Source organism: Rhododendron vialii, chromosome 5a, assembly GCF_030253575.1.
Source record: "Rhododendron vialii isolate Sample 1 chromosome 5a, ASM3025357v1".
Taxonomy (NCBI): Eukaryota; Viridiplantae; Streptophyta; class Magnoliopsida; order Ericales; family Ericaceae; genus Rhododendron; species Rhododendron vialii.
The window spans coordinates 29,375,242-29,385,430 of record NC_080561.1 but is presented as its reverse complement, the minus strand read 5'-3'; the positions used below and the strand labels follow the sequence as shown (position 1 = coordinate 29,385,430).

Genomic DNA, 10,189 nt, shown 5'->3' with positions numbered 1-10,189 from the left:
TTGATCAGAAGATTTCAAGCAATTGTTACCCAAAACAAGAAAAACTATGTGGTAACAATTTATATTCTTCAAAATTGCTCTAGGAAAGTTGTCTCCCTATTTTCAAATTGAATATGGCTTGTTTGCGGTCCACAGTTGGACTGTAGAGGAGCAGTCCAAGTGATCACCCAAAGTGTTTGTAACGACTCAAATTGGTCAATAGTATCTATGATACACTATATATAGCAAATCTGAACCATATATAGATTGTCAAACGATTGAGATTCAACTGCAGATGCAAGTGCTCTTCTTCACATCACACACACCCAACACAAGAAAAAGAAAAAGAAAGAAAAATGGATAAAGAACTCTTGAGAACAATGAGCATTTATGAACTTTTATATGTATTTGCGATAATCAAGATGGAAAATAAAAAACACATTACCATATGATTGTCGAGAGGTTAGGTGCCATCATATATGTTTTCTCCCCGTTGTAAATAAAAAACACAACATTAGCATATGATTGTTGAGAGTTTAGGTGCCATCATATATGTTTTCTCCCCGTTGTGACACCTTTGTCTTTCTAACTCTTATTTGTTAAAGTCTAAACCTTCAATGTGCAACCTAATTACATATATTTATCATGTATTAGACAAATAGCAATTAGAAACTCACTCTGTAGAACCTCCAAAAGTGACAGATTCTGAATCCCCTACATCTTCAGTAGTAGTAGTAGGAGCTACAAACGTCTCTTCTCTGGTTATATTACTAGTGCTCGAAGCAGGCGAAACCCCGCGCAAAAGCATGGCCTTTCTCTCGCTTCTACTTTGTTTCCATCTTCTCAATGCTTCCGAAACTTCTCTTTCCTCCTTTCTTCCCTCCCGGACCCGGGGTTCTTTCCTTACCTCCGTGGTCGTGACTTCTTGCTCATCACCACGATCGGTAGGAATCGTACGAGTTGGTGTTGTTATTGGGAAAATAAGCGGCGTAAAGCAACGCACAAGAATTATGAGCAGCATAATGTAAATGTGTATGGATGTCCACACGCAAAACGTCCATTTCCATCGGCGGACTATTTCTTTACTCCAAGGGAGCTGGGAGTTGATGATGATTTTGCCTTCATACAACTGCGGAACAAAAGAAGTACCGGCCTGGGGAACCATTGATATCCTGATGGCTTCTGTTCTCGGGTACCCTTCCTTGTGCTTCAATATTGGGATGGTTATCTTTTGGGTTTCCTCTGTTATTCCTAGCAGCAAGGGTATGCCCATAAAGATTGCTCGCATGAGCCGGACCAGGAGGCTTCTAAACCGCAACATGCTCGGTTGGCTCGACTTGGCTATAACGTATCCATTACTTGATATGAGTTCTGCAGTCAACTGATAAAAAATTCATGACGAATAGAATTTGCCAAGCAAGAATTGCATCAATTATTAAAAGAAATGCTACTTGAAAAGCTATTTTATGGTAACACTAACAGAAGTATCCAATGATATGTATGGTAATCGGGTTTAGCAGTCCAGTATCGGCCATAACTGCCGTGAAGCACAAAAAAAAACAAAACATATAAACCGATACTATGTATCGAGAATCGGCCAATATGCGTGCAAGTATTTTGAAGCACCATATGTTGGGGTAGAAGGGCATCGGAGGGCCGAAAAATCGACATGCAACAGCCAATAAGCACTACCCCACTACTTAAATCTATGCTTCTACCCCTCTGATTTTCTCTGACTTCAATCATCGATCAATTGTGCAGCCCTCACTTAAACTCCAAAAGATTAGATCCAGAATATAACTCCAAATGATTAGTTGCTGAACTAATGAACTGATCCCTGTACAGCCAAAGGCTCCATATCGTTGCATTGAATTTTTTTTCCCAAATACGAATTTCATAAGGTTCCTCATTTTGTGATCAAATCACCATAAAGCCAAGTGCTTGATATTTAGTGGAGTCGTGGACAACCCAAGAGACACCCACCAATTCAAGCATTGTTGACACCCCATTTTGCCCAACAACCTTAACAAAATCGGCTCCATAGCACAGAGCAGGTTAACAGCATCAAATGACAAAAATACCCCTGCACGACACAAAGCGGCTTACCGATATTCCCCAGCAGATGTCTAAAACCCAAGGGTTTCGACATAGGCAACATTCAAACACTTTTGCAACTCCAAAAGCACATCAACATTGGCACGGCACTGCAGTATTCAAGCACCCCGACAAACCTCGAAAACACTTCAAACAACACACCAGCATTCGAGCATCCCTCGCAATCTCGAGAGAAAAGCAGCATAGGCTCAGCAGCCTAAACAGTCTAAGCACCAGTATAACAGGCACAACATTGGCAATCAACGACAGCACAACATTAGCTTTGGCACGACAGCATCAGCTCAGCAGCATCAGAACGGCGGTATCAGCAAAACTGCATCGAACGTCAACATGCTGGCAAGGGCAAAAACACATTAGCATCAGCAAGGGCACGCCAACACTATAAACACATTTTTGCGGCGTTCGTCTGATAGCGAGGAAAACATTTTTGCGTTGATCCTTATTTTTCTTTAGGCGGTGGTGGCGGTGAGGAGGATTCTTCGTTTAATTTTTTTGATTGGCTTCATTGGTAGTTCGTATGATAATGAGAAAAACATTTGTCATTTTATTATTATTATTATTATCGCTGCTACTATTAGTGCTACTATGGTTATCCTATCTATTGCTGCTACTGTTGCCCTTTTTTTGATTCCTACCTATGGGAAGTAGCTATTGTTTCATTTCCTTATGTTGCTCTCTCTTTTTTTATATGTTGTATTGCTATTTGTTAGTGTTACTATTTGTTAGCTCCTTTTTTATTAGTTTCTTTTATTATTGTTATTAGTGGATGCTTCCTTATCTGTATTGACTGTTGTTAATGATAAAAAGGATACTAAGTTTCTTCCACTAACTTGCAGGATGTTCTTCTTAGCCGCTACCCTGTTTGCTCTGACCGTTTAGTGAGAGTCTTTTGTTCTCACTGAGCGAGCAGAGTTCGAGTGCTTGTTTGGTGGCCTACGCGAGTTACTTCACGTGAAAGTTCCTTCTAACTTTTTGAGAGTCGTGGTGGACTTTTGGGTACCTAGTCTTAGCCTTTTCTGCTTTGAGCAAGGGGAGTTGACCCCCAACTCTCGAGGAGTACCACTTTCTGGTAAGTTTTGCTGCGGGCTTCGGGGCACTGGCTGAGTTTGGAGGCGTGTGGCCTTCGAGGGTTGCTTGTAATTTGTTTGGGCTTAGCCGTGGTTATGTACTTACGTGATTTCCATGACTATAGACGGGGTTCCACTTTGCTAGGTTTCCTTTTTCACCGGGCTGTACCGTCACCACCACGCACCAAGCACCAAGCACTACTATAGGACACTCTTCTACTCACTTTACTGCTGAGAACTCTTGGAGTAGGAGACAAGTGTTGGCCTTTGAGTTCGCTCTTTTTTCCGGCTTGTTCTTTCCGCTAGACGATGGCTGTTTAGACCTTAGGGTGGCACTTTTTGTGAGGGAGTTGGTACTGGGTTGGACGGTGGTTCCTGCTTTACGGGCACAGACCTTCAGGAGTCTTACCTTAGTACACCTTGACCCTACCGCTAACTTTGAGGGTTGCTTGGAGCTGCTTCTTGTTTGTGCCACAGCCCACTTCGTTGACAGGCGGTGTAGGCGCCCCTGCTGGTTCTCTAGTTTAGTTATTCGGTGCCTTCCTACTTACCACCACAGAGTTACACTTCCTTCAGACTCTTGAGGGCTGGAAACTCCATTTTAGGACCGTGACAGTCTGTCGGGTTTTGTGGTTTTTGGGTTTACATGGTAAGACTCTGATGGTTGTTTCGGCCGCAGAGTTTCCCTTTCTTCCGTTAGTCACTTTGGTTGGGGTTGTTCCTTACTTCGGTGGTAGGGTTTTGAGGCAGGCAGGGGTTGCACAGACCCCTCCTCGTACTTGTCTGCTTAGGGTGAGTGAGGCTTTCCATTTTGACTGGGGTGCTGAGTCAGACTCCTCTTTGGTTGAGCGGGCGAGGGGCTTTTGGGACAGCAGGGTGACTGTTACCTTTCAGGTGGGCTCACTAATGCTAAGGCCATACCCAACAAACACGTACACGGCTTGGTTTACTAGACGAGACTTCAAGGCGTAGGTGGCGGCTGTAGTAGAGGTAGCGGCAGCTCGTGAGGCGAGTGTGGCAGCCGAAAGGCAGCATGCCGACCTTAGTGTTGTGCTCTTTGCATTGATCGATGAGGTAGACAGTTTATGGGTAGCCTTGAAACTGGCCGAGTCTGGTGTGGGCTCTTCGAGGGCTGTCGAGGAGTTGGGGGACTTGCTGTACGTGGCGGAGCAGGAGCAGGACGTTTTAAGGGAGCAGGTTGCTCAGCTCCAGGTCTCAGTTCATCAGGGTTTTACCTTTTTGTCTTTTCTTCAGGGTCAGCTTTAGGAGGCTGGGTAGGCGCAGGTTTTGGCAAAGGGGAGGGCAGTCACTACAAAGACCTCTTTGGCAGAGCTTTTTGGGGAGTGTGCTACTTATGGTTCTTTGTTTAGCGCTGTTGTGGTAGAGTTTTAAGAGCATTTGTTGTTTGTTTACTCTCAGGTCCTCTCGTTTTTGGAGACCAACTTTGGTTCAAGGATTTGTTGTTAGGTTTCCTCACTATGGTCCGAGAGGCGTTCCTGACGGCAGTCCTTGGCTCGCTCCTTCGCTGGCACAAGCTTTATTCCGATACTTTTTCCCAAAAAGTGTTTGAGTTTCCTTCTTGTACAGCTGACCTAGTTTTGCCTTTTTAGGATTGATGGACCTTTTTGGGGATTCTTCGAGGCCATGGTTCTTGTGCTTCTTTTTGTCTTTGCATTGACTGCACTCCCCTCTACCAAAACCCACGCCTGCCCAGCCTCCTAAAGCTGACCCTGAAGGAAAGCCGAAAAGGTAAGACCCTCGTGAACTGAGGCCTAGAGCTGAGCAAACTGCTCCCTTAAAACGTCCCGATCCTACTCCGTCGCGCGTAGCGAGTCCCTCAACTCCTTGACGGCCCTCAAAGAGCCCACACAAGACTCGGCCTGTCTCAAGGCTACATGTAAACTATCTTCCTGTTTCCCACTTTTTCGCCGGGTAAGCGTGAGCGGAAAATCCAATGGCGCGCGTGTTGTGTGAGTGCGGGCGTGCCAAGACTTGTCGTCGTCCAACGTATGGAAGGCGTGAGTGCGCCTCGATCTGACTTCGTATGTGGTGCGACTGCGTGTGACCCAAAGGGTGAGGGCACAATGAGGTTCGTGGTTTGCCACAACGATAGTGGACTTAAAATTTCCCAACCGTGTGAGAAAAGAAGTAACAACGTAGAAGTAACTTTATTATATCGTAATAATAAAGTTGGGGATACAAGAGAGATAGGAATAACTTTGTTATGTCGTAATAACGAAGTTGGGGTATAAGAGAGATAGAAATAGGTGAGAAATGAGATAGTTGCTTCACTGGAAAGACTTTGATTTTTTAAGCGCTGGGCTTGATTGGTGTGTGAACCCGGATTAAGCCTTCGAAACTTGTATTTATAGGCCGAAATGTTCTTCGCGGTTTTGGAGCAATTTTCCAGCCTTGCTTCTTGTCGCGCCAAGTGTCCCATGTTTGCTTTTCCATGTGTGAATGGGTGGTTATTGGAAGTTATAAAAGATCATGGGCAAATACTCCCACTGCCCACTTTCTTTTTACTGTGTAACCTTGAGATCGTGGGCCACTTTGGCTAAAAAACCAACAACTCATCTCCTCCTCTCTCGGGCACGCACAAAATATGGGAAACATGGCCACTTAATCAAATTAAATAGCCTTTCCTCATTATTTAGGGGCTTAACTTCTTTCTTTCCAGAATACTCTTATTCTCCATGGGTCACGGGCCTTATCAAATTAAGGCTTAAATAATAAGGCCCAATTAGACTTTAGGCTCTTGGTCATTAAAAATTAACCGGGCCCACTCTACTTTCTCATGGCCCATTAATTTTAAACCCAAACATCTTTATCCATGGCCCAATTCAATTAAAAGGTAATTAAATGGCCCTCCAACGCTTGCCCAGAATTGGGTGCCAAAAACGGGTGTAAACAATGCCCCCCCATGCCTTGATTCTTTACTTTTAGGATCAAGGCATGTATAAAAAAGAAAACTGTTTTTGGCATCCAAACAGTCCTCTGTTGTAGCATATCTTCTTTTGTTTGCCTTGCCTATGGACTTAGTAGGCATTAGGCATTTTTCATGTTCTCTTCAGACCTTTGACATAATTCTCTGAATTGACACCTTCGAAGGAGTCTACCAGCAATCTTTGGACAGGCCTTTCAAAGGCCTCTCCTAGAGATAAATGCCTCATTTGGGCTTCCTTTAGGGCTTCTTAGAGTGATTTGATGATGCTCGTGCCTATCTCAGAGGTGAATCTCAATGCTCCCACCTTTTATCAGGCCTATTTCCACCAATAAAGGCCTGTGTTCAGGTCTAATCGTAAAAGACACGATTGAACCATGATAAGGCCTAGCAAGGACTGAATCTCATATTGGAAGGACTGAACTTCCACTTTGAGTGCTCATAATAGTGATTCAGTCCTACGGGAAAGGTCTGAACTTCTGTTTGAATTGCTTATAATATTGGCTCGAGCCTAGACAAATAGCTTAAAGGGCCTTCGCACCTATAGCAAGAGCCTGTTTACACCAATCGAGTCTTGCGTCCAGGCCTGGCTATATAGAAACCATAGAACTTCGAAAAGGCCTAGAAAGGATTGAAAATATATTTGAAGGTCTGAACCTCTGCTTTGAACTTTCAGGCGTGCTTAATGAAACAAAAGGCCTCCACCTCTGCAGAAAAGGCCAAGTAAAACTTTGATAAGGCCTACTCAAGGACTGATAGGCCATGGCCGAACATTTTAGAGGTGCTTGTTCGGCCCATGAAGGACTTTTCTTTGTTCTCAGCCCTTCTTGACACCACTTTGGCGTTTTTGTGTAAGCCAAGTGAACAACACTCGCTTTTGATGTGCCCCACAAATCCAACGTGGGCGCAATTCTGCACATTTAAGGCTTAAAATTGGCCTATGCTTATAATACCTTTTAGCAGTTTGGACAATGCCAAAAAGGCCTTCATGAACCGGGGGAGGAGGGGGATCTCCGATTACAAATGAATCATGATCAAGCCCTGAAATGTTACCACTTTCCTCCTCTTCATTCAATTCCTGCTGTTCTGGAATGGGTGCAACTTGTAATTCAGTCCTGCCCATAGGGCTGATGGCAGGTCTGGATCGTTCATGATTTGTATCTGTTATCTGCTCACTGCTCAGGACTGAATCTGTACGTGGTAACTCTTCAGACATTTGAGAAAGTTCTTGAGAGAAGAGAATGGGTTGATCTTGCCTCATAATAGGACTTTGCATGTGCTCGCTCCTCCCAGGTCTGAGATCATGTTCCCCTTGCGTTGAAGCAGACCTATCTCTTTGCTCCTTTAGGCATGGTGGTCTCTCGTTTTCGTACCAAAAATATAATTTATAAAATAGGGAATTACCTAATATTCCGAAGAATAGAGGTCAAGTCCGAGATCGTCCACGGAGAGTAAAAAGCTAAGTTACGGTACTTTCAATTAATTTCTAATTTAATTCGGAAAGTAAAGAGAAGTTGGATTTTGATTTGGACTTGATTAACCTAAAATTAAACTAGAATGCAAATTAAAGGAATTGTAAACTGATGAGAGATGGGACTAGGGTTTCCGATTCAGTCTCCCTCTGTAACACAATTATTTCGAAACCTAGGGTTCACATTCAACATTCAACTAGATCACCGTAGGGTAGCAATTCCTATCGATAATCCCCAAAAATATAATCAAGATTCGTACTCCGTATAGGTTATCTCAACACGGCACGGATCGTCTCATTGGATTTAACCACGGCACGATCCGTCTCACGTCGTATAAACTATCTCAAAGCCTATCTCGAAACATTCAAAATCATTGCATGACAGTGCTTGAAACCATGGATACAAACACATTCGACTATTGGAAAAATATAAAACTTCATAAAAAGTTATGAATCGATCAAGTCATACAATCAAGTTGAATATAGAACCCTAGAAATCTAACAACTAAACTATTTGGAGAGACATCCTCGTTACCCTAGTCGAGTAGATTAGCCGTGCATGGAAGAGAGGATGATCGTGCAAAGATAAAACCCCATTGAAGCTTCCATTACAGCCGTAGTGCTCTTTGTTTCTACGTTAGAGAAGTCCCCCGATGCCGCTGCTCCTCTTCTCTGTTTATGCGTGAGAAAATAATATAGGATGGCAGCCCCGTTCTCGATTTATCCGTGGGAATCAGATATCCCCCTTCAAACCCTTTTACCGTTCCTTATATATCCGAAGACCTCGTGTGTTCGGCAAGTAAATTCCCCTCCTATCAATTGTTCCATGGGCCCACTTTTAATGTAAACGCAGAAGACAAATCTTGCTAGTTGCTACAATTATGGGTCAGTCCATAGGTTTCCAAATTCCAATTCCACGTTGCCGTTCTAGTGGGATTTGATCCAATAAATTTCCTTCGGCAAGCTCAACACCAATTTTCAACATTACCCAATAAAAACTCCTTCGTACGTGCAACACATGGCTGGAATTTGATGCACCTTTCTCCCGAAATAAAGTCCGACTTTGCGTTTAAGCTCCAAATATTATCCTTCGGCTCCGAGAGTCCTGAAACGCAATTAACAAGTATCAAACCCCAAGCAGCACACTAAACGAACATAACAAGCCTAAGTTAGGGGGCGTAAATAGACATATTTACGCACCTATCACATGGAAAGAGCTTACCATCCAAAAGTTTTTGGAAAACTCCTGAATGTTGTCTGTTGCGCTCAGATATGAGACTGTTGCCTTGATCATTTTGATGTTTATCATCCAGACCTTGCCGCTGTTCGGGAATCTTTAAAGGACTGAGCTGAGAACTTTGCCCCCCGAGTTCAAGTCCTTGGCCTTCTTGCCCCCCAAGTGTAGGATTTTTGGAAGCTAAGGGCCAGGAGAAACCTGGAGGTCTAATGTGCTTGTTGGGAGCTTGTTGAGACTCTTGCCCCCCGAGTTCAATTCCTTGGCCTCCTTGCCCCCCGAGTGCAGGGCTTTCAGAAGTTAAGGACTGAGAGAAGCCTGGAGGGCTGGAGTGCTTGCTAAAAACTTGTTTAGACACATTCAGGCCTGCAGTTGAGCCTAAATTGCCAAACTGTGACAACAATGGTGGAGTAGGAGTTGACTTCATGTATTCGATGGTGTTTTTGGAGTTGATTACCCATTCTTCAATCTCACGCAAAGATGCATGCAAGGGATCTATGAACTCCTATGAGAGTTCTTCGTTGGATGCAACGGTACAGGACTGAGTGCCAACTTGACCCCCAAAGGTCTGAGCAGAAGGATTATCAAGCCCACCATTTTGAAATTCAAGCTATTCGGGCAGGTCTAAAGACATGATATGTGAATAGCCTTGTAACTTGGCATTAACAAAACGGTTTACCTCATGACGTAATTGGCGATCCTCATCTTCAAGCCTATCAACTTTATCTTCAAGCCCTTGAATTGCATCCTTGTAGGAGTTTAGTGTGTCAATATACCTATCCTCTGTATGATGGTGTCGGAGCCTCTCTATGTCAAAACGGTAGATTTCATCTTCAAGCTCGTCGACCTTATCATCGCGCCAACGAATCTCTTCACTAAGACGCCTAATTTCAACATCCAATTCAACGTATTGAATTGACATGTCAATGAATCGGCGTGATACCCTTTGAAACGATTGGGGTCCCACCGGGCGTGCCAAAAGATGTTTCCCACTTTTCCGCCGGGTAGGCATGAGCGGAAAATCCAATGGCGCGTGTGCTGTGTGAGTGCGGGCGTGCCAGGACTTGTCGTTGTCCAACGTATGGAAGGCGTGAGTGCGCCTTGATCTGACTTTGTATGTAGTGCGACTGCGTGTGACCCAAAGGGTGAGGCCACAATGAGGTTCGTGGTTTGCCACAACGATAGTGGACTTAAAATTTCCCAACCGTGTGAGAAAAGAAGTAACAACGTAGAAGTAACTTTATTATATCGTAATAATAAAGTTGGGGATACAAGAGAGATAGGAATAACTTTGTTATGTCGTAATAACGAAGTTGGGGTATAAGAGAGATAGAAATAGGTGAGAAATGAGATAGTTGCTTCACTGGGAAGACTTTGGT

The 10,189-nt window shown here is 43.9% G+C and overlaps 1 protein-coding gene across 1 annotated transcript; it reads right to left on the bottom strand.

The window, feature by feature from the left end:
* Window positions 1–652: 652 nt before the first annotated feature.
* Window positions 653–1,974, bottom strand: LOC131327788 (seipin-1). The gene is made up of 2 exons (XM_058360920.1): window positions 1,906–1,974; window positions 653–1,360 (listed from the first exon to the last, which is right to left on the bottom strand). The coding sequence occupies exons 1-2, from the start codon at window positions 1,972–1,974 to the stop codon at window positions 653–655; spliced, it is 777 nt and encodes a 258-aa protein (XP_058216903.1).
* Between the last annotated feature and the right edge of the window lie 8,215 nt (window positions 1,975–10,189).

Bases quoted from the DNA above. Each gene is read 5' to 3' on its own strand.
- LOC131327788 (XM_058360920.1), bottom strand. From the start codon at position 1,974: ATGCTTGAATTGGTGGGTGTCTCTTGGGTTGTCCACGACTCCACTAAA. The intron at 1,361-1,905 runs GTGATTTGATCA...ATTTTTTATCAG, and splicing joins ATCAAGCACTTGGCTTTATG to TTGACTGCAGAACTCATATC.